This window comes from Acipenser ruthenus, chromosome 5 (genome assembly GCF_902713425.1).
Source record: "Acipenser ruthenus chromosome 5, fAciRut3.2 maternal haplotype, whole genome shotgun sequence".
Taxonomy (NCBI): domain Eukaryota; kingdom Metazoa; phylum Chordata; class Actinopteri; order Acipenseriformes; family Acipenseridae; genus Acipenser; species Acipenser ruthenus.
In genome coordinates this window covers 67,917,224-67,942,732 of record NC_081193.1, presented here as the reverse complement: position 1 = coordinate 67,942,732, position 25,509 = coordinate 67,917,224, and the positions used below count along the sequence as shown (strand labels likewise).

General features: G+C 36.9%; 1 protein-coding gene across 1 annotated transcript; it reads left to right on the top strand.

The window, feature by feature from the left end:
• Positions 1-154: 154 nt before the first annotated feature.
• esf1 (ESF1, nucleolar pre-rRNA processing protein, homolog (S. cerevisiae)) lies at positions 155-24,452 on the top strand. The gene is made up of 14 exons (XM_034003879.3): positions 155-273; positions 1,209-1,901; positions 2,172-2,455; positions 2,784-2,897; positions 3,547-3,656; positions 4,433-4,585; positions 7,045-7,159; positions 7,696-7,861; positions 8,145-8,312; positions 18,610-18,740; positions 20,214-20,301; positions 20,689-20,780; positions 21,334-21,483; positions 23,395-24,452. Exons 2-14 carry the CDS (start codon positions 1,250-1,252, stop codon positions 23,692-23,694), a joined length of 2,523 nt encoding a protein of 840 aa, XP_033859770.2. The 5' UTR covers positions 155-273; positions 1,209-1,249; the 3' UTR covers positions 23,695-24,452.
• Positions 24,453-25,509: the final 1,057 nt, after the last annotated feature.

Genomic DNA, 25,509 nt, shown 5'->3' with positions numbered 1-25,509 from the left:
TCCTGCAATTATTTTGTTATACTGCAAGTCCCATGTGTAAAAAAAATAAATCATGACATATATTTGTCAGATATATTTTAAGTAGACTTTTTGTATGACTACAGTACGATCTTTCACATTGAATTGACCAGAAGGATTTTTGTCTTATTTGAACTGCCGTAGATAGAGGGAGGGGAGAAGGAAATGCTTTACAGTACTGGAGAAGAGGATTGTGGGAGCTATACCACGTGGGTTTAGCTGGGTGCTGTTGTAGTGTGTGCTCACATAGCTTTGGTAAGTGTTTATAAAAAAAAATCAAAAACAAATTACATTTTTATTTAACGGTTTCGAAAGTGTTACAGGACAGAGTTGTACCCCATCGTTGTTCTACGTAGCTGATTTCTTGTTTAGAAAGGAACTTTACAAGTACAGTAGCTATCTCTTATAAACATTGAATAATTTATGGTTTGAAAATTAAGGATTTATTTGTATAAATTTAACGGCTAGTTAAGTTTATGTCTTCCAAATGTAGGGCGACATTAAAATATACAAAAAGTAGTACAAAATCTTGCATGTCATGACAACCCGTGATAGTGTCAGTAGAGAATTATGAATTTGATACGTCAGGTCATCCTGATTAATAAATACAAATAGTTAAAGTAAACTGTATGTGTATTTAGGCCTTATTTTTGTAATTATGTGGAATTCGTGTATACTGCAACAGTATTTTAATTTGGTGTTCAGTATGTAAAAATGACAGCTTAACTAAACCAATGGAATCATGAAATATTTACTTTAAACAAGTGATTTACTATCCATAGGCATATATTTAAAAAGTCGTATGTCCTCAATACATGTTGTTAGAGTAAAAATGAAATACAAACGTAGCAATAAGTATTCAGTTTAAGTAGGTGCAGAACTACTTCCATGCTGAGTTGTGCTGTGCTGTGCTGTGCTAAATAGTACTGAATTGAATGTTGGTCATCCCTCTGGCTTTGTTTGAACTTTTCATTGAATGGGATTTTTGCACTGCCACCAAGTGCTTAAATATTGGGGTTCTCCATTTTTTAAATTGTATAACTTTTTTTGTTAACAGACAGTGCAAATGTCTGTTATTCAAACTTGTCTAGGATTCAACCTGTTGGTGTGTGTAAAGTTAAATTGAATAAATAACCAATACTTACATAATGTTGTTGTTTTTTTTTTTTTTTTTTTTTTTCTAATTTCAGATTTATTCATTTTTTATTGGTGTTTGGAATAGAACCCGAAAATGGCATCCAAACCGAAACAAGGTGATGATGATCGGTTTAACCGTGTAATGAAGGACCCAAGGTTTTGGGAGATGCCTGAAAGGCAGCGCAAAATTAAGATTGATAAGAGGTTTCAGGCTATGTTTCATGACAAACAATTTAAGCTCAAATACACGGTGGACAAAAGAGGCAGACCAATCAACCACAGCTCCACGGATGACCTCAAACGGTTTTATGACCTGTCAGATTCCGAAGAGTCAGACCATGAAGACAAAAAGCTTAGTAGTAAGAAAAAGAAGGTCAAGTCTAAAGCGAAAGTGGAAACTGAAGATGTGCGACAATTAGTAGAACAAAACACAGAGAAGCCCAAAACTAAAGGGAAAAGTAAGAGCAAAAAAGAAAAGGAAGCCACTTGTGGAACAATAAAATGTGAACAATTAGAAAGCGAATCACCCACTCTGGAGGTTTCCATTGACAAGTTGAACAAGAAAAGCAAAGCCAAAAAGGTTTTACAGTCAATTGAAACAGAGGGTTGCAGTAAAGTTGAACCCATACAAGAGGGGCAGAAAATTATTTTATCTGAATTGAAAAAACAAAAAGCTCCAGAAAACAAGAAGCTGACCAAACTTAAAATGAAAGATGCTCTTTCTGATGAAGATGTGGATGGATCAGGTTTGTAAATTTTCTTTTCAGAATCAAGTGAAACCAGAATTAAATGAGTTAACAGGTGCTATCAATCAGAAAATATGTTGACATAAAGAGTGAGGGAGTTTTAAAGGTGGGTTCTGATAAAATATGTTGGATTGCACTGATAGGGGAGGTGTCTTATAGGTGAACACCAAAACTGAACTGATTTTAAATTAGAATTAGAATGACAACATACCTAGCTCTTTTTGAAGTCCACTGTATATTTCTTGAATGCAATTGTTCAATTTATTGTAGAGAATGAGGGTTATGGCAGCATTGAGGAAGCTGAGTCGTCAGAAGATGATGAGGATGAGGGACAAGAGGAAGAAGAGGCTGAATCAGACGAGGAAGATTCTGATGAGGGAAGTGATTCTGAAGAGGAGAGTGACAGCGGCCCTGACCTGGCTAGAGGTAAAGGGAACATTGAGACCAGCTCTGAAGAAGACGAAGAGGACGACTTGACTGATCTGCTGCGAAAGGAGGACGATGTGGAGCATGACTGGGGGGAGCTGTGGAAGGACGCCCCCAGAGGTGACACGGTACGTGGTTTGTTTACCTGTTCTACTGATAAAAAAAAAACCTTTCTTGCATTGCTTATTTGCTTTCCTTTTCTCCCTCTGCTTCTTTTGTTTGTGTCTTTCCGCCTGTCTTCTTTCCCTTCTGTGTCTTTTTGTCAACTCACTACTTGTTGGACTGATGCAGGTGGGTTAATTATTTTCTACCCTTCTCTCTCTCTCTCTCTCTCTCTCTCTCTCTCTATATATATATATATATATATATATATATATATATATATTATTAGTATTGTTATTATTATTATTTTTTATTCACATATATTTTTTGTCCCCTCGTTTTTCAACCTAACAGGTTACACGAAGATTAGCAGTTTGTAACATGGACTGGGACAGACTGAAGGCAAAAGACTTGCTGGCTTTATTGAATTCGTTTAAACCCAAAGGAGGCGTTGTGCTTTCTGTCAAGGTAAGGAATGGCCTCTTTGGATAGTATGGGGATTCAAAAATCTTGTCAGATATCTGAGTACAGAAAACTGTCAACAGAGCATATACTATGAGCCCTCTTTCTATCAGATAAATGCTGTCTTGCACATCACGACTAAAACTGATTTATGGTAATGTAGCTTTTATATATTGTAGAGTATGTGTTAAGGATGCCCTTTTGCCCTTTTGGTATTCCTGGGTTAAGAAAGAGCTGCTAGCTGAATGCTAATGAACTTAGTTAATGCTGTTTTGTTACATCTAACTGTGGGGCCAACCTTGACATTGCTGAAAAGATGTGATGTTGTGGTCAATAGGAATCCTAAAAAGCCACTCATTCATCTTTCACTCCAACATCAATCTTGATTTTGAGTGCCTTTAGTGAGGAGGCATCGCTGGGCACTGTGTAATGAGAATCACAACAGTTAAACTGGACATGTCAGGCTCGACAAGATTGATGGATATCAGAATTATTTCTGTGACAGTGTCTGTGTCCTTGAGATCCTGTGTGCTTAGGGCTTCAAGAGTTCAATCCAGCTCTGGGTTAGGCATGTTCTGAGGATTTATTATTTTATGGAAAAATGCTTTGTGCAAAGTTGCTTACTCATTTATACGGTGTATTGCATCTCCTTTAGATATATCCTTCAGAGTTTGGAGAACAAAGAATGCAGGCTGAACAGCTTCAGGGACCCTTAGAGCTGGCAGCCCTTCCCGAAGACCCTGACAAAGATACAGAACAGGAGAGGTAACGACAAACGTTATATATATATATATATATATATATATATATATATATATATATATATATATATATATATATATATATATATATATATATATATATATATATATACACATACATACATACATACATACATACATACATTATATCGATATATATTACATGCATACATACATGCACACAGTGAGTGAGGCCAAAATCTCACTATGTCAGACTACCGGAAGTAAAGTGTGCCATACACAGCTGTAAAGATACAGAGTGGTTCTTAAAACAAATCTGCATACCCCCAATTAATATAAAAATCAAGCAAAGAATAAAAGCTGCTAATGCTAAGAGAATGGATTTTAGCCTTGGTTAACTATTTTATTAGAATCAATGTCTGCACAAGGTGGTAGAGTAGTACTGATAGTCAAAAAAGAGACACTTAGGCAGCTTTTTCTACTGACCATTGTCTAAAGACTTTTGAATAATGAGAAATAGGTTAATCAATTAAACACAAACACAATAAACAATCTCCTTTGGGCCTGGAACAGAAATGGTATAAAATCCTAGTTTTTCAAAAAACGTGTCTTCTTTTTTCCGCCTTAAGTCAGTCAGACGCTTTTAAACTGGGGTTTAACTTCTGTTGAGCTTCATACAACAGTGAAGCGTTATTGCAAAACTGTTGTTTCCACAGGGGGGCAGTATTATACCAGGAATTAGAAACATGCATTTTCTCTTTGCTGGTCCTTACTAGGATGTTGACATTTGAATTTTTAACTGTTCTTCTTCTATTGCAGGATCTATAGAGAAAAAATGCGGGAGTACCAATTCAAGCGTATGAAGTACTTTTATGCCGTGGTGGACTGTGACTCTCCAGAAACTGCCAGCAAAATCTACGAAGAGTGTGACGGCTTTGAATATGAAAGCAGCTGCTCCTTCTTAGACCTCAGGTACAGGAAAACATTCCTCCGTTTCAGGCAGACTTTTATACACATAGCTGGTCATCAATGCTCAGCTGTTTAATTGATCTAAATACTGCCACTGTTTAAATGATTAGTAAAGACCCAAGATTATGACATCTAGACATCCAATAGTGCATATTAGTCCTGTTGGTATATTTGTCTGTATAACTATGAAAAAGGCTGTTTAGATCAATTAAATAGACCTCGTAATCTTTTGACTTAATCCATATATATTTGCCATGTTTCTCACAGTTCTATAATATCATTAATAAAACCTCCTTGTTTCATTTACTTAAGTTACTGTAAAAATAAATAAACACAAAAAAACAGATTTACTTATTTTTCTAAATTCCTTTTAAAAAATATACTAAGCAATCAGTGGTGCACGAAAAGATAGAAGCTTTAAGCAGTGACAATGTTATAAATGTCAGCAGTCAAACGATTTGAATTATTTTGCAGCACTGGTGCAGGAAGATAGTACACAGATGCATAATGCTGTGGTGTTATCCGATGTTTCTGTTAAGATCTTTATAGAGCTAACCCCTGAACTTGTATTTGGAACACATTGCCAGGCTTTAAGCCAAGGGGACACTAGAAAATGTAGAATGAAAGGTAACACTTTATATTAAGGTTCTGCTTATTAATGTTTTATTAATACATATAATATATGCTTAATAACTGTTATAGTGTTAATAAAGCATTATAGATGGATTATAACTACGCAATATCCATAGATGGAATTCTGTTTAAACATCCCAAAGTACAATAGGTGGCTAAAAACTGTCCCCTTTATAACAACATAATTCTGTCTATGGTTGTTGTATGGTTATAAACCATCTAGAATGCTTTATTAGCATGATATAACATAGTTATTAATCATATTATGTAAAACATTTATAAAACATTAATAAGTAGCACCTTCATATATAGTGTTACTAAAAGAAATCTGTTGTTTCTGCGTTGTTACTTCACATTTTAGGGAACGCTATTCTACAGTATGTTGAAATTGTAGATAGAATGTTGATAGACAACACAGAGAAGACAAAACATACATGATATTTCCTATCAAAAAGTGTATTAGTGTTATTCAGTGTCTACAGAATTTACCAGCATTTTTTTCAATATAATAAAATAAACTTTATCCATAAATATGTATATATAGGATTGTATAGGTAATATTTATTTATTATTTATTTCTTAGCAGACGCCCTTATCCAGGGCGATTTACAATTGTTACAAGATATCACATTATACATTATTTCACATTATTTTTACATACAATTACCCATTTATACAGTTGGGTTTTTACTGGAGCAATCTAGGTAAAGTACCTTGATCAAGGGTACAACAGCAGCGTCCCCCACTGGGGATTGAACCCACAACCCTCCGGTCAAGAGTCCAGAGCCCTAACCACTACTCCACACTGCTGCCCTTATTTATCCTTACCCTCATCATTTTTGTCTTTAATGTTTTTCTGCTTTATTTGTAAATACAACTAATTGTAAATAGAGAGAAGTTGAAATGTGATTTATTGTTATAGTTTTTATATTATTTTGAACAGAATTCCTAATTGCCAGGTGAGGATTCTTTTTTTTCTTCCACAAATCAGATATCGGTAACTGTAACAATATTTTCAAGTTGCGTCTGCTGAACTGCAGTGTTCAAACAGCTTTAAACAAAAAGTAGGACTCACTTTATCCATTACTGTTCAGTTGTATCAAATGAAAGCCTTTATTTGAGACAAAATGACCACTGAAAACACAACTTGGAAACTTAAACTTAACACACCATTGCAGTTTAACATGAACCCTCTAATGTTTCTGCATCGGTACCAAACCAGCTTTTTTTTGTTGTAATCTCTAATATTAGACTATAATGTTAACACAACATTATGCTTAAAACAGTTTTTTTCAAGGAATATAATATTCATAATTTTGTTGACTTTAATGGCTGACAAACTATCAGGAACCTATTTTTAAAATAAATTTTTTTTAAAAAAGAAGAAAATAAATAAATAAATAAATAAATCAAAAATCACCCTGAAAAAAATCAATAGAGTCTCCCTCACAATATCTTGCACCGGCTCGGCATTCATTTTCGTCGCCATTTTTCTTAGTTTTTTTCACCAGTGAAGAAGCCAGTCACATGACTTTTTACATTACTTTCATTGGCTGATTTATTCTATGACATATTGTTGCTTCTACAAAATCAACAGTCCTTTGATACAGTTGCTTGCAACAAAGTTGCCTGAAACTTGTAGCTTGTATGTTGCAAGCAACATGTAGACTAGTGTCCCCTCGGCTTTAGGTTTATAAATAGGTGAGGTCAGTTAAAGCAGGATTCCCGAATCCTCTCTCAAGAAGTTGGCTACTAAGGACAGCCAGCTAACAATTCCTTTACTGTTCAAACACAGTGCAATGATTGTTATTCTTTCTGTCTTTTTTCAGGTTTATTCCAGACAACGTTATGTTTGATGAGGAGCCAAAAGATGTTGCTGCAGATGTTGACTTGGCTTCGTATACCCCAAAATATTTTACCTCAACAGCAATGGCAACATCAAAGGTAGAGAGGAAAGAACACTTCCAAACTTTAAACAAAAGAGATCCTATGTATAACACTAGGAGTAGAACCATACTCTTTCTACAGGTCTGCACACTCTTTTGTCTACTGTCTGATTGCTCTGAAATATTTGGTGAGGCTGAGCAGAGAGTAGTAACTAATGTATATGTTCAAACAAGAACCACTTTAACTATTGATTAAATTATGACCGCTTTGAAAAAAATGGCAGTCGTAAAGATTGCATGTAAATGCCTTGCATGTTTAATTACTTTGTGTATGGTCCATTAAAATACATTAAGTTAACATTAGGATAATGGGTTTTACAAGCGCTTTAAAGATTTCTAGGAAAAATAACTCCTCTTGGCAGGTCAGTCTTGCGTATTCTACTATATAATTTAGTGTATGACTTATTTCCATATAAGACGCTGTAACTATTTAATTAGTTACAATAAGGGTTGTGTTTTGTTAATGAGGATGTGAAGTTACAATTCAGTTGGGAAGACTTACTATAATGTACAAATATTGTGTTTCTATGAAAGGTGGAGCTGACGTGGGATGAGACAGATCACGAACGTGTCACCGCACTGAGCAGAACCTTTAAGAAGGATGAGATTCTCGACATGGATTTTCAAGCGTATCTGGCTTCATCTAGCGAAGAGGAGGAGGAGGAGGAGATGGAAGACATTGTGGACGAGTCGGAGCAAAGTGAGAAAGATTGTGAAAAGTTTTTTACTCCAAAAACGTCTTGGTACTAACTCTGTTTTTTTTTTTTTTGTTTTGTTTTGTTTTTTTGTTTTTTTAATGAATGAGAATTCTCCGTTCCGGTATCTGATCTAGCTCTCACCCTAGATTTTGAATATGTAACCTATATGTTACAAATGTTTAATTGCAGCCTGTGATAGCAGAAGGTAGGACTGCTTGTTCTTAAACGTCTCAAGACGTGTTTCCTACCTGTTTGCTGATGTACTGCACTTTATTTGCCCTTCAGCTGCCAATGTAGACGATACAGAACAAGGAAAGGCCAGCAGACCGAAGAAAGCCCACAAAGATGACGAAGAGCAGATGGCAAAGTACCGGGAGCTTCTGAAGAGCATCCAGGAGAAAGACAAGAAGCGCGAGGACAAGGATATGGAGATGGAAATCAAATGGGTGCCAGGTTGGTTCAACTTCATCACTTATGCTGTATTTCTTAAAAAAATTCTACCCCTGTTGCATATGCATATCCTTACAACAGGATACTGTGGAGGCCATTACATTTTTCTTATTTTTAGTGTTTACTTGTGACCAGTCAGTGCATCATCGTCATCTTAGTCTTAGAATCGCCTGTACCATTATTTAGATGGAACATGTCAAGCTGACATGGGGTGTTTAGCTGTCCCATTTTTTGAAAAATATATACCAGTTAAAGGGTACTCTGGTAAGAGGAAAATTACAACCTACCATGGAAAGTCAGGCACTCTTTAGAAATATGTTTTGTACATTTATTTTATTCGTGAAAATGTGCATTTAAACCAAATGCAATGTCCAACTTATTCAAACTGTTAATATTACAAAACTAGTAACAAGCCATGCAAACGTTACATTAAAAAAGGTATGACCAAGGTGTTTGGTATCAGATTTTTAATGTTACCGGACTGATGCTCCTTTCACAATTTTTTGTAAATGTGGGCCTAGGTATCTTTGCAACTAAAAACATATCTACCATAGTTTAAGTTTATTTTAGTAATACTGGAAATATTATTATTGAATGTTTTAAAGTTTGTTTACAATAGTATCTATATTAGGGGTCAGAATTGGGACTGAGGAGCTATATTGCAATACTGAAGACAATATTGCAATATATTGCGATACATATTGAATTTAACTGGAAATGATGCTGATGTTGAACCAAAATAAATCTACATAAACTGTTTTTTTTGTCATTTTTATGGAATGTAATATGACAAATTAAACTCTCATATGAAATGCCGAGTAAGATCCTCCGAAGTACGTGCATGTGCTCCCAATTTGAAAATTAGAAAAACAGTGCTGGTTTGAAAGTTATTTAAAATTCTCTAAAAACATTGATTTTAAATGTAATTTTTATTATAAATAATATCTTTCTGTTCATTTTATATTAAACATGTTTTTCAGAAGTGCATCGTATGACTGGCCATAAACACAGGTTTAAAGCTGCTTTATATATCGGTCAGTGCAGAGACCCGGGGTTTAGAATAAACGACTGACCTTGCTTTTAAAATGTAATATATATTACAAAAGCATAAGTGCTACACATTTATTTAACACTAGAACCGCCACAATTCTGTACTACATACCCGCAAAATTTGCGGCTCCATTATAAAACAGCTTCGATATGAAAATTAAAAACAAACAATCAGATACAACTTAATATATATCAGAGCAGAAACGCCATATTTCCATTGAAAATTAAACTTGAAAATTAAAAAGCACATATACATAAACATGAAAAACTGTAATAAAATATACTTTGCGCAATAAACTTCTGTGTAAACAGGTGTAGAAAGCTGTATGCACATATAAAATTATAAAACATAAATAACTAGTTATAAAAATAGCATAAAACAAAAATATAACATAACTTATGCAACGTGAAAGCGCTTCGAGTTCAAAGGCCGTCTGTCTGTTCAGAGTTCTATTACAGCTTTCTAAGTACAATCTACGCAGAAAACACGCTTTTCAACTGTACCAGTGCATTTGCCACAGACTGCCTTTTCGCAGACATCAAAAGCTGTTTTTATTGCATTTAGCAACCTGGCATTGTCTCTTATTCCATGTGCCAGTGGGTGCAGCGCTTGCTGAAGGTTGAGGTGCATTTGCCAGCCAGCTTTCGTGTCTCTTATCAAAATGTTTCTGCCGTAGCTCCAGGCCTAGGTGCAAAATAAAGTCCCCCCAAGTGATTGAGTTGCCAGTGCACTCCTTGTACAAAACCAAAGCGTTGATGGCTGCCAGGTCCAAAACATTATAAAAAAAAAACAGCCACAGGCCACCTGTGAGTACCACCTTTGATAGACTACAGCCGTGCCATTTGATCCAGTATATCCACACCGTACTTCGTTTCATTGTAAAATGCAACAGTCTCTGGCTTTCGTCCCGATGGTCACTGATCTCGGCAGAGAGCTTAGAATAAGCACATTTTTTTATTTTTTTACATCTGTAAGTGATCACAATGTATTGTGATTCAATCTGTATATTTTATGACAACTACTAATAAAATAAATAATAATAATAATGATAATATATGATGTGTGGAGTGACTTTCATTAGTGTTTTAGCACTGGACAGGAGTATATAATACACTCTTTCACAATGACTTTGATTTCATTACAAAGCCCAGATTAAATTGTCGGCTATATTGTATTGATTTCAATATGCCACATAAACTGCGAGTCTGGCGGTTGAAGAAGCAAGTGCTTATAACTTAATCATTTTTACGATTCTGCAGCTGAAACACCGTATGGGTATTTAATTTAAATATTTAGTAACACTTAAGAACGGACGTGCACAAGATATTTAAATTTGAATTGCAAAAGCCATTCAAAAAGCGGCTATGGTGGTGCTAGTGTTTAAAGTAAAATAAAAAATACTGGTAAGTAATGTTATAAACTATTTATAAATGTATCTACTTTGCATGTTTTTTTTTCTCACAACTTACAGTACCAGAACCGCTGTTTTTTTTTTTTTTTTATCTGATGAGATCAAATGCAGCGGGTCCAGGAAAAAAAAAAAAATTCAGAATATAGTGTAGAATTACATTGTCCAGAACTGTCGGCAGATAGTCTTTAAAAATAAATGTAAAAAGAAAAAGCTGGGAGCGGGGGGGGGGAGCTTGATATACAGGGCATTGTGGTGATTGAAGTTCTGTGCTGGAGAGGATCTCATAATCCAAAGGAATATGCATGATAAAAAGTCAAAAAATCTGCTTTCAAAACAAGCCAAATTTGGCTGAAAAACTGCCAATCTGGCAGCACTGACTAGGGGAGTAGCCTAAAAGTCGCATGCAAGACGCATGCATTACCTATTAAATGTTACCTCAAGTTCAATGTACAAATAAAACGTGAATTCGTATAATGTGTTTTTGAAAAATCAATATTTTAAAATGTAGGACTACACCATTGTATGCAAGGTTGGTGGTACTGCCAGCATATTTTACTTTAGCCTTGCATAAACAACATACTGCAATGTTTGATGCTATACAGCCATCCTTTTTAGATTTTTATTTTAGGAAATGATTCCACACATGTGACTTTGCTTTGCAGAATTTAAGCAGCTCAAAGTCAAGTGTGCTTCTGCCATATTTTCTTCTGTGTTAGCACAGCTTGCGAGATAATAACCAACATTTTCCAGTAGATGTTTCCCTGAATCACTTTAACCAAAAATACCAGTTTTGTTGTTCAAACACCGGTTATTGTATTGCCTGATGAATATCGCAATATCCTGGTATATCAGTATTATCCTGCACCCCTAGTATCTGCCCTACCTTCTGATCTGAGAGCAACACTTAGCCCCAGGGTAATTATACTTGTTAATTAGAAAGCAATTGTACTGTCAATATATGGCTCATTATTGAAGATTAAAGATAGTTCGAATTAATAGCTTAGCTAATTCCCAGAATGTTTAGCCACCTGCTGCTCTTTTTATTATGGGTATGTTTTTTAATTGAAGGATTGATGAAATAAAAAGCAGAGTTTATTTTAAGAAGATGCTATTAATAGGCAAAGCCCAATCCTAAGGCATTTTGGCATGCCAATTATATGGAGATAACCGCAACCCTTCCTTACAAACAAGCTGCAAATTTTTTACCACTTGAAGTAATATCTTTCATGTCTATTTGCACAATATTGGGTTGTGTTAAGTAGTGCTCCCTAAGTAAGTATGTCTTCTGCTGTATTCATTTACAAAACACAACAAAGGATAGTGGCGTAATTGTTTGTTATAATTCAGATACTGCTCAATGAATGGCCTTGTTGGTCGGTTTAGGTTCTACAGGATAATGATCTCATAATTGTCCATCTTAGAAAGTTAATAGAACTGTGCACCATAGAAGTAAGGTAACATGTTTACATATAGTTCCTCAGGTAGCCACTAGAGGACAGCACTAGACTAAATTTTAAATCTTCCTTTGCCTAAAAGAACATTGCAACTGTGTGATGTGTTAAAACGCCAGGATTTATTATTATTATTATTATTATTATTATTATTATTATTATTGGTCATTTAGCAGATGTTTTTATCCAAAGCGACTTACAGAGACTAGGGGGTGAACTGTGCATCAACAACTGCTGCTTGCCATTCTTGGCAAGACAACAGACAGAAACAGACACATAAAAATGACAAATGCCATTATCCTAACATATCTCAGTTACTAATTCTATAATTTATTCCAAGCTCTGTACTTTATTTTAGATATGGTTTAATAATTTACTCAAATATGATTCCATCTGGTCCTTGATTTACGAAGCTAGTATAAAAGCCTAAATTGTATTAATGATAACCAACCAAATGTAACATATAGCAAACAGCGGTGTGTCGGTAAAGGGCAATCCAAATCAGATCTTGCACAAGAATTATAACAGATCATTTGGTGACAGAGCAGAATATATAACTGGCTTGTGTCTCAACCAGTAAGTTAAACTAATTGTAGTTTACTACTAAAAATGAATGACCAGCTGTATAGATGATGCAATCATTTGCTTACATCACTTAATCAAAAATTACTAATACAGTATTTATATAACATACCTAACTAAGTTACCAGTTGATCAAGGAATGTTGTCATTTTACGCATTGAAAGTTGGTGATGGCAAAGTTCCTGTTTCCTGTTTTTTTTTTTGTTTATAAAAGTTATTTTTTCACATTCTAAATGCTTTATAGATAAATGGTGTCTCAATTTTGCAGGATTAGAAGTTTTGTGTGACAAAACCTCCTGACAAATAATGCACTGGGGCTTGGGTCTTCCTCGGATCCAGTAAATGTAAATGCCAGTGGTGGTCCACACAACTGTTATCTCATGTAACAAATTAATCTGTCCATTTCTAATGCAACTTATTGCACTCACTGAGTTGCCAACTTCGCTCGATGTACATATAAAAAACAAACGAAGGTGGGTGGGAAGCAATTTGATGTTACAAGATGTTACATAACACTTCTGGTGGGCTGTGATGTGTAAATTAAACAGGATTGTTGGCACACAGTTGATAGGATTTATAGCATTTTGGCTAAATATGTATAGCATATTTAACCAGAACAGACTGTACACATTATTTCCAGAAGTAGTGTTAAGAGAATTTCCTTTTGGCATTTAGTCGTGTGAGATATTAAACCTGGCTGAATAAACCCATGTGATAACATGGAGCTGAAAGTCAAGGAACAAATATAGCCTCTCTTTGTTTCGCAGCGCACAAACAAACTAGATGCTGATAAAAGCCTGGTGTATTAATACAAAAATACATTTAAAAAAAAGTTAACGTCAAGAAATAGACAAACGCATAATTAATGAGCATTTAAAAAATGAATCTCCGGGTCCCTGAGTGGCTCATCCAGTTAAAGCACTGCCGCTGGGAGTGCAGGATGAGTCACACAGCTTGGACAGCGCCAGTTCGCTCCCAGGCTGTGCAGAGAGGCCAAACTTTGCTGGGGACTCCGAAGGGGGCATCACATTGGCTGTGACACTCCCAGGGTGGGGGATGGGAAACCAGCAGGGATTGCTTCTCCTCATTGCTCAACAGCGAACCCTACTGACCTGACACCGAGCACATTCAGAGTGGATGAAAAGCAAGGCTGATCTCCGGGATCGGTAGCCCGCCCACCTCTGCTCTGGATTGCTTGGCATAAAAGCGATTCTGGCTTTAGGCTTGTGAGATCGGAGGACGCTCACATGCCCAAGTACAACAGAAGGAAGCATTTTTTCTTTTATACAGAGAAAAGTAAATATGGTGATTAGTTTTAACAGGGGATGTGTTAACAGCTACGCAGTCATTCAAGAAACCTTTTAGATACTGCATGTGCAGGCTAATGGTATGCTAGTAAGAGACAAGCATCAGTGAGCAGAAACTGCCTGTTTTCAATCACAACATTTCTTATGACCGATAATACTGTGAACCCTATCGAGGATCCTTTTTTATTTTTTTGCGATTCTTGAAAGTTGCACCACATTTTAGCAATAGACCATTCATGTGTTTCATGTTGCAAGCAACTCTTTTAACAATTTCAAGACCAAGCTTTATGATATAAAAAATAAACAAAATAGGGGGTTTGATATATGACTTGTGGCACAAGGTTATAACACTATACACTGCGGCCACTAAAAATTAGGCATATGTAGAGTATGGTTTTCACCTGCCGTTCTATACCAGCAATCAAAGTAGCACTTTGCCATCATTAATCCATTTAACTTTGCCAATATTAATCCATTTAAGTGATATTGAAATGTATTCAAATGGAAAAAAGAGCATGAAATTGGCAGGGATCTGGAATACTAAGCGGGTGCAAACATTATAATGAGATGGAAGGATTTTACCAATTGTAAGGATTTTATCAATTGCTGACCCTCCAAAAACTTTGCACCTCTTACAAGGTGCAAACCATTGTAGAAGCAAGAATTAAGAGCTGTATAAAACCACACACCTTCAGAGACTTGTCATTGGTCTCGGGATGGCTGCTGTGGTACACTTCCTTGTTGAGAACAGGCAGGAAAACCTTAGAAGGAGAAGGGCAAGACAGAGAAGACCCTGCATATTCAAACCCAGGGTAATTTTGTTTGAGGTGGTAAGGCGTTATCGTCTTACTCTGTAGGTCATTCTAGACCTAATAGCTGAATTTCACCTTTTAATCACCTGGTTGACTATCCTGGTAACACAGCCACAGCATTTACTTTCTCCAGTATAAAGGACCATATGGCCTCTTTGGTAGCATAATTGATGTTGGCTGAGGCTTTTCCAAATAACTCAATTTCATGCTGAGTGACCTCAGCTGTGAGGACTCTGCGCTCCTCCTTAGAAAACCTTTCTTTTCTTTTCTAGACAACGAGAACTTTGCTACCCTTCCTCTGACATTCTTTTTGTTTGGTTTGATTTTCGTACTCCACAATTCTCATACAGCGCCTACTGCTGACTGTACTCCTAATTCACCTCACCTCTGGGCTGTAAGTGCAGCCGCAGAAGGCAGCACTCATTGCAACCCTCATTATCATGATTGCAACTCATTATTTGTGCGTGTTAAGTAATTTGCATTACTCTTAAGCTTACATTTGCACTACGCCTATCCTTACATCAGCCCTTTGTGATCTAGTATGTTTTGCTTCAAAATTATTTTGGGGTTCATTTTGGCACAACTCCCTATAACAGCCTCCGTCTGTTTTGTACATAATGAAGAATTCAGAATGGGGATTTTCACACTAGACCAGTTCATTATGATACATAGGTTTGTGGCAAATAATATTTAGAGGATTGGCAGGCAACATGAACTTAATTTAAAAGTTTATCTGAAAGAACAATGGGTGGTTCATTAGTATTATTATTATTATTATTATTATTTATTTCTTAGCAGACGCCCTTATCCAGGGCGACTTACAATCGTAAGCAAAAACATTTCAAGCGTTACAATACAAGTAATACAATAAGAGCAAGAAATACAATAACTTTTGTTCAAGTAAAGTACAAGTTTGACAAACCACAATTCAATAATACAGCAGGTAATAGTGATAGTTACATCAGGATGTGACTAAATACAAAGTACTACAGGTTAAAAACTTGGCAGATTACAGTATTCTGAAGTACAGGATTAAATGCAGTAAAATAGGGGCTGATAAGAGCAAAATAAAGCACATTTACATGAAGGGTGATAGTGTCCCAGGATACAAACAGAGGAGTTCTACAGGTGCTCTTTGAAGAGGTGAGTCTTAAGGAGGCGCCGGAATGTGGTCAGGGACTGGGCAGTCCTGACATCTGTAGGAAGGTCATTCCACCACTGCGGAGCAAGGGTGGAGAAGGAGCGGGCTTTGGAGGCAGGGGAGCGTAGCGGTGGTAGAGCTAGTCTTCTAGTGCAGGCGGAGCGGAGAGGTCGAGTGGGGGTGTAGGGAGAGATGAGGGTCTGGAGGTAGCTGGGTGCAGACTGGTCAAGGCATCTGTAGGCTAGTACAAGAGTCTTGAACTGGATGCGAGCGGTGATCGGGAGCCAGTGGAGCGAGCGGAGTAGTGGAGTAGCGTGGGCGAAGCGAGGCAGAGAGAACACCAGGCGGGCAGCAGAGTTCTGGATGAGCTGGAGCGGACGGGTGGCGGACGCAGGGAGGCCAGCCAGGAGGGAGTTGCAGTAGTCTAGGCGGGAGAGTACCAGGGCCTGGACCAGGAGCTGGGTCCAGGAGCTGGGTCCAGTATGGGGACTAGGGGTTGGTGGGAGAGCTAAAACCTGTTCTATAACACCGGTGGAAAAAGAAAAAGGAACAAAAGAGCAATCAGTAACCAATAAGATAAGAGAAAAAACTTTGAAGAACTCAACAAAGCCAATATTTTAGATATTTAAAAGGCAAAATTGTGTGACAAATCTGTATTGTTAGGGGTAAAACATGTTGCTGTAATTCAGTTACAATACATTTTAGTGAAGGGGTTGATAAAAGTGTACAGCCTTCAGTCAGACCAAACTATTGATTTAAATATTGTGGATAATGGTAAGTTCTTATCCTAACACTGATTTAAGGCAGTTGCCAGAATGTTTGACATGGTTTAATAATTAAGTGTCCCCATAGAGAGCTTGTATGAGTTTGTCACGCCACACCTACCACTACTAATATCTAATAAACCACTTAAGCTGGCAACTTCATATTTTCAGTGTTGTTGAAACTTGGCAGACAAAATCTAACAGTAGCTTTCACATTGACCTATGACGTAAGATTGCTGCCGTATTGGGGCCACGTGACTTTTTGGTTTCTGAATTATAAAGATCTAATGCCTTGAGATATTCAAGGTGGATTGTGGGTGTCATTTTCCCACAGCCATAGTGTCAAAACCTTGAATCTCAGAGACCAATCTATCATCCTAAATCTGTTACTGACCATAAAATTGATCTCTGACCCAATATGGCTGCCATATTGAGGTCATGTGAGCTTTTTAAGTTTTAAGTCAAACCTCTTTATATACTGCCAGGTAAGGGCCATGGGCAAAAACGGGCAATAAGCGAGGGTGGCGTTATAGTGAGGGTCAAAAACAACAACAACAACAACAAAAAAACACACACACACACACACAACCTACTATGTTTGCAATAAATTCAAACGTTTTATTTTTTTTAGTTATACAATTACGGTATCTCCAGGCCATTTTAATAAAACATTCATCTTTTTTAAAACTACAGTACTAGTGCTTAACACAACAGTAGGTCTACTAGTGACATTTTATCATCTTTTCCCATCTGTATGAAACTTACATGTTACTTTTGAGGAACAGTTTATACTTAAAATAAATAAATAAAAAATAAACACTCATTTAGTGTCAAATCACCCAAACAACAGTTCCTGGTAACTGTTTGTGGCACGACTGTAAGCCTGCTGAATACTATCCTCGATTGAACGATTCCATCTATTTATTTTACAAGCAATTTAAGCTCAACAGCATTTTTTTTTAAGCAGTTAAAAACAAAAACGTTGAATATGTACAGGCAAACACTTTTTTAAAACGAAAAGTGAAAAAAAAACTATTCTGCTGTTTACAAAACTGCAGCTTTAGTTTAAGTGAGCCTTCATTTGTGCAAAACTTGCACGTAAACAAACAAATCTCTTACCGTACCTTTTTTAAACATTTACTGTGGTTTATAAAAGTCACTTATTTTAGACTGCGTCAAGCCTTTTTCAGGTTAAACAAATCCACCCGTTCCATCAAGGTAAGCCATTTGTTTTTATCCATTAGGATGTCTCCAATTGTCCTTCGATTAACAGTATATGCCTCACTTAAGCGAGAAAACATTTGCAATGTCTTGCTTTCTTATTTTCAGATGCATACATGCAGATTTTTTTTCTTTTGCTCTGGTGTTAAATATTAAATGTAGGGACGACTCGCCATTTTGTACTTACTGTTTTGCTTTAGGAGCAGGAGTGTTGATGACATTGGTATGAACGTTCAGTTAACAATGAACTAGGAAAGTGAGTCAAAGGTTACCTGCATAACATTATTTCGCTGGCGCTACAATGAGGGAAACTACAATGCTTATATTTACGTTTGCTTGGCTGGGGAAGTTGGCGGTGGCAGACAGCAGGGTGGCGATATAAAGGGTACAAATAGCACTGTTTTTATATTGGTGACATTTGTTCAGAGAGAATAGCCGGCGGTATACGAGGGGGGCGTTATAAAGTGGGACAGCTGTAGTTTAGACAAGACATTTTATTATCTTAATGTTTGATACACATCTGTATTTATACATGCACAAAACACTGCTTATTATTCCAGGTCTTAAAGAGACAGCCGAACAACTGGTTAAGAAGAAACTGGAAGGGAAGGATAATCTGACCCCTTGGGAAATGTTTTTAGAAAAGAAGAAGGAGAAGAAAAAGCTTAAAAAGAAAGCAGATGTGAAAAAGGTAACCTACAATAAACTTCAGTGTTTAAACTTTGGACAAGGGTAAAATAGTCTTGAGATTATATTTATATATATTTATATATATATATATATATATATATATATATATATATATATATTCCCCCCAAATAAACCTTGCAATGAATTGCAACTATTGGATGTCCTCCAAGCACATGTCTGTTTACACAGAAACTGCATGCCATGCTAAAATCATCCATCGAAATCCAGACCTCGGGTGATGTTCATGGCCGCACTCTTCCAAACGACCTTGCACATACTTTCATCTGGCCGTGTCAGTTAAAATAAACAGAATTACAAAACGTGTATGATTAAAGAAAAAATGAACTTGTTGGTCCACCCAGAACCTTACCTTTTGATCACTTGGATTGGCTACAGTCAAAATGTTCTGGGAGCATCTTTTTTTGCTTGGAAATCATTTGTTTTACAAAGAAATCCTGGCTCTAGATACACTTCAATGTTTATGCTGAAACACAGTTTATAATACATCTTATACGTGTAGGAATTAGCTGTATTTGGATATACAGTCTATAACAATCTTAATTGACGCCTATTTTTTAAAACTATAGAGTGTATACTGTTATTTAAAACCAAAGCTTCCAAATACACAAAACCACATCACAATAGTGCTACAATTAGTTGTTGTACTCCTACAAGTGGGTTGCTATTACATTTTCAATCAAGAATTAACAAAACAACCTGTGGTTTAAGGTAGGGCTAAGGGAAGGTCACAAGTGTGTGACGAATCATTACCGTTTTGCTAATTTGCATACGTTTTGGGTCATGTTTTGTATCGTTTACGGCAGTTCTGACAGCGTGCGTGAAGATGTCAGCGCCCAGAATGAAAGGAACGTTTGCTTCCAGATGTTTTTTAAACCTCATTCCGTTTAGAAAAATGTTGTCGATCACACATTTGCCAGCAGAGGAAGTTGAAGTGATCAGTACGAGCGATCATATACCGTATATGCAAAAAAAGGCACACTGGGGAAAAAACACCACTCTATAGCAGGCAGTTCTCAGTCATGTTTTTCAGACCACAAATACTGGTTAAGAACACGTATTGTAATATGTATTGGTCTTCTTAAAATGCATTACCCTGAATTTTGACCTTTTGACCTTTTTGGGGTTCCAGAATGCATATAAAATGACCCGGTCTTAATGAATTGTTGGTAATTTACTTTAGACATTTGAAATAATGATTGGTGAGAAAATGGAAAAAATATATCAATTATTTTTAAAGCCTTTCCTTAGCCCTATCTTAAAGCATAATCTTTTTGCAACAATATCCACTTGATTTCTGATTGGGTTAAAAATGTAATAGTCACAGTTAAAGGTATAAAGGATTAAAAAAGCCCAGAAACAGAAAAGCTGATGTGTGCTCTTTCTACTGTCTTTTATTATAAACAAAAAAATCTTAGCCCAATTTGAGTTTGATAATGTGGGTTTATTTTTCTAGGTCAGTGCTGAAGATCTCAGTGATGACGAACTTCCTCCTGATGTTGATATAGATGATCCTTACTTTGCTGAAGAATTTGGAAAAACTGGTAAGCAGTGTCAGTCACTGTCAGAAATATAGTGTATGAACAGAAGCCTTGTATTTTAAGTCATAATCCAAACAATATTGAATCAGAAGAACATTCAGATCTTTATTTTAGGCTTAGACTTCACTTAAAGCTACAGTGTCCCTTGGCCTTAAATATGGGTTGATATCGGTTTACTACGTCCATCCACAGTTTAGCCATCTGAACAGCCTACTTTTTCAGAAAGACCATTTACAAACGTTCCTGTTTATTCTAGCTATTGGGCCACAAGTCTCATCCCTTGTAACTTGCTGTCATTTACTGGATTTGGCATTTGATATACTTTTATAGTCATGTTTTGAAGCTCAAGGGTATCTGCAGTAATATGTTTATTGTTTTCTTGGTGTTTAGGAATTGGGCAAAAAAAGAAATCAAAGAAAAATAAAAAATCCAAAGAGGATGAGAGAACTCCAGAGGAAGAAGCTGAAATAGAAAAGCAAAAGGTGCATTTTAACTGTTATTTAATGATTTTATATACACCAGGTACATTTATATATGTATTATCAAAGAGATTGCCAATGATGTAAAAGAGAAAGAAATGATAACATGGTAGTGGTATACATCAAAGGTTAAGCAAAAGTCACTATCCGATTAGTACATAATCCACAAGAGTGTGGCAGGCTGAACTTAATCCAAGGTTCAGTAGCTTGGCAACATCAACTGCTTGGGTTCACCAGATGAAAGGAGGTGATTTGAGCAGGAATAGAGGAAGCACATTCGTCTTCTGTCCTCTGCCAGTACATGGGTTGCAGTGATAAAGCAGCATTCCACTTGGGTATTTCACATTGGAGAGAAAAACCGTGCATAAAACAGAATCCTTTGTCAAGCTTTTGTGCAGAATGAGAATTTTTGTGCTATTGTCATGAAACGATTTTGTGTGAAAAAATGGCTTTTACTGTGTAGCATTGCTGATCCACACGATGCTTGTACACTGTACTATATCATTATATGCGGTGTGGTTAATGTTAAATTCGTATTTATACCTTTTATTTCCAGGCGGAAATGTCTTTACTGATGATGGATGATGAGGATGACAATAAAAAGCATTTTAACTACGACAAGATTGTAGAGCAGCAAAACCTGAGCAAAAAGAAAAAGAAGAAGCTCTTGAAGCAAGAGGAGCTGCTGGAAGAGGATGAGTTCCAGGTATGGATGTTGGTTTTGGTTTATATATATGTTGGAAGCGAATGACAAATTTATACGCATCACTCTTCGTGCAGTGTTCACTTTTCAAAGGAACATGTGTGTGACAGGACGTGAGTGGTGTGGGGAATAAAGTGACTGTCCAGACAAAACTCCCAGTGGAAAAACGTCTGTATTTATTAAATGCAAATTAAATAATAAACAGTGGTATAGGGGAAGCCAATATGGCAGGTTTGCAGTCTCAAACAAATATGACACTCCAAAACCAAAATCCTCCGTGCACGAAACTGTGCTCTGTAGTTCCCGGGGAAAGTGGTGTCTGTGTCTGTGTCTGTGCTGTGTTTGTGCAGTGAAGGTAAGTGCTCAGGGTGTCCCATGCTGGCTCCGTGGCTGCAGCTCCTGGGTCTCTCACTCCTCCTCCTCTGTAACACAAAAACAATAACAAACACAGCGTTCTGGCGTGTTAGTATCATCGCCATAGGGGGCCTTACTCGCGTAACTGCATCCCCTTTGTACCACCAAACTCCTCCCTGCAATCAGCCCGTTGCCATGGTTTAACCAATCGTTGCCTGACCCGTATCTTATCACCATGGAGTTGTTTGGAGTACTTGCAGCTACATGTCTTCCCCAAGATGTCCGACTTCCAGTTTCCGCCTACTGTCGCGGCCGCTAGTCAAGGGGAATACCTACAACCAACCTTACACAGCGCCTTTTCTGGTCGGGAGGGAGATTTACGGCTCAGATACCTTTGCTCTTTGTCTGTCATATCCGTTCCTCACAACAAGAGAAAATGGCAGAACACCGATTCTGTAACAGTAAATATATATATGCATATATGTATGTAGCCTTTTTTTTCTTTCCCACATACTCCTCTTAAGTGATGAGAATACCACATAGAATACGTTCATAAAATCCATATCCATGGATTCCAACCCTCATAGTTGCTGTGCAGAATGTATAATGTAATGTGTGTCAAAAGTTCAGACCATTTAGGTATTTGAGCCAAATTAATTAAGTGCATTCTGGCTTTTATAGTTTTCATCATACAGAATAGCTGCAAGTACCTAGTCCCTAATGCTAGTTAGTCCCTAACCAACGTGGGTGGTGCATCATTTGTTGTAGGCTTTAAAGGGTAAACTTATTCAGATGTGATGAGATAAAATCATTCAGTGATGCCATCACGGGGTGAAAGAAACTGCTCAGACAGTTGTTTGGTTTTATTTTCACATGTTCTTATTAAGTTATAATGAATAACTGTTTTCCTCAATTTAGGGAATTAGGGAACTTTTTTCATATGGAAAAGGCACCATGTATTCTAATGTCATAAGACTTCCCTGAACTGCCTGCATAAAAGTTTTTCTCCAATGCAATTGATTCAGTGCATTCTATTAAAACACATGATAGCTATTAGGAGAAACAAAACATTTCTGATGTAGAATTTATTTATGCTAAATAGCTAGTTTACGCTGATGTACTAAACATTCAGTATCCCATGTAGTTCTACATGTTTATTCATTTAAAGTCAAGATGAAACTGTCCATTTTCTCTAAATCAGTAATTGTAGATTTTAAGTCTTTTTTCTGATAAGTGCTGCCAGATGTTTAGCATTAGATGTTATCTGACTCAGTGAAGTGAAATGGAAAGTGGGTAATGGGGTAAAACGAACTAATAAAACATGTTCTGTGTTTAAAGCTAACGAAGCATTTTCTTCATTGAGGAAAAAGTTAAAATACGTATGTTCAACTTGAACATTTGTTTGATATTCTATCAATATTAGAATGGCATTACAACTTGTTTATTCACCTTGGTTCCCATGATCTGCAAATTCAAAATGTGTGCTTCAAAATCCTTTAGAAGTGAAAAGGGGTATAATTAAAGATAACACCAGTTTTTCTCATGTGTCCTTGTGTGCAGGTGGATGTGTCTGACCCCCGTTTCCAAGCTATGTACACCTCCCACCTGTTTAACCTGGACCCCTCAGAACCTGGGTTCAAGAAGACCAAGGCCACGCAGAGAATTGTGGAAGAGAAGATGCGGCGGAGAGAGGCGCAGCAGCAAAGCTGTGACGATGCTGTTCAGAAAAAGGAGAGGGAGCTTGGAGAGGAGAAGGAGCCAGCCAAAAAAACACTGGACCCAGGGCTCTCCATGCTGATCAAATCTATCAAGAGCAAAACACAGCAGTTCCAGGCGCGGAAAAAGCTAAAAACAAAATAAGAGTAGCAGGACTGAAATCTGAACGGTGTGGCATTCAGCGAAATGGCACAAGCACTGCAGTCCCTGTCTGCTCCATGTGAATGGAGTCCACGTTAATTGTAATATCATTTTTATATAGCATATAGCACCACCTGTTGTTTCATTTGTTAAAGGGAATTTCTTTGTTTCTCTTAACAGCAACTTCAAATCCAAATGTATTCATACTGATACCTGGGTAAATCAGGAAATAAACATCTCAACAAATATGAATAGTCTGAAAATACAATCATGGGGTTTCCATGCAGGTCAATTTACACGTGAAATGGCGATGTGCGTGCACGTTTGGGAGAATTACTCGTGTAAATCAGGTTTGTGGCTGAAAAAAACGGCCAAAGAGAGGGATAGGGTAAATCTCATTTAGTCGTGTAAATGATGAAACACACGGGAAAACCACGCCCAGTTTCACATGGAAACCCGCATTTCACGTGTAAATGTTAATGAGCGTGTTTATCCTTAACTATAAATATTGCAAGGAATCAGGTCAGTTGTTACTGTGGATTCCAAGATGGCAGAAAGTAGTGGCTGATAGGTGATTTTATGGTTAGCAGTGGAGTAGTTCACCTTAATGCTAATGCGGGCGGTCTTTTTTATTATTGTTTTTTGCTGTGTCTGGTCTGTCATGTTGTATATATCTTGTGAGTTTACAGTTCTGTATAAAACCACTTACCACAAACTGCATTATGCATTTGTTATAGTATTAAAGCAGCTGTTTGAGAATACCCTTGTTGTAAAAACTAAGTTAAAGTTAAACACGAAGAGCAAGTGAGCTGCTTAAATGAATTAATTCCTGTCCTTTTTTTTATCCCAGCTATGTCCAAAGACAACACGTGTCTGCCCTCCACGTTAATAAATATAGTTTGTGAACTGGATGTCATAAGCCAGCTCGATCGCCCCAAAACAGCGCAACAACATCCAAGTTGTTGATGCCCTCTCAGAACTGACCAAATTAAAATTGCAAATGAACGTATTGATTATGTTTTATTTGTTTGCATCATTAAAATTTAACACAGCAGTAAATCCAACACAACTTAAAAGAAAGGAGAGCATCTCACACAGCACGAGCCTCCTCAAATCGCTACTGTCCAATTGAAACTGGCGGCCGAGGTAACCTTCACAGTTGCCAAGTCCGCTTATAATAAAGTCGTGGGTTGTAATTTGCATAAACACCCATACTCTAACATGGGTTGCTCTTGTTTTGGGCTTGTTGTGAAAGGCAGTGCCGCTTTTTTTTTTCTTGTGAGACTGTAACCTTCCCCGTCTGTTTCACAGGTAGCCACTGATTCCTGAACACCTCATTTTGTTGTTGACAAGAGTTTGTGCAGGCAGGAGGTAGTGGCAATTTTGGGAACGAATTAATGCACTTCAGTCCGTTTCATCAGTATCTGCCACCTCCCTTTCAAGTGCCCACTACCTGTATTTGTCCAAGCGTGGTGTTGAATGCTTCCTCAGCAGCTGTCAATCGTCCGGACGGGTAGGGTTTCTAAGCCAGAGTAGTATACGCAGCATCACCTGATCCCCTATATGCTGTATTGCCTGAATGAAAGGGATATATATATATATATATATATATATATATATATATATAAACATCTCTGCCGGTTGTCAGCCATGATATATCTGCAATACCTGTGTTGCTCAGATTCATGTTATACCTCCAAGTTAATTTTTAATTAATGAGTCGTCAGATAAATTAGTTGAAACCGGATTCAATACTAACGAAAAGCCAACCCACCTGACATCTTAAAAATAATTTGTCAAGAGCAGCAAAACACATTA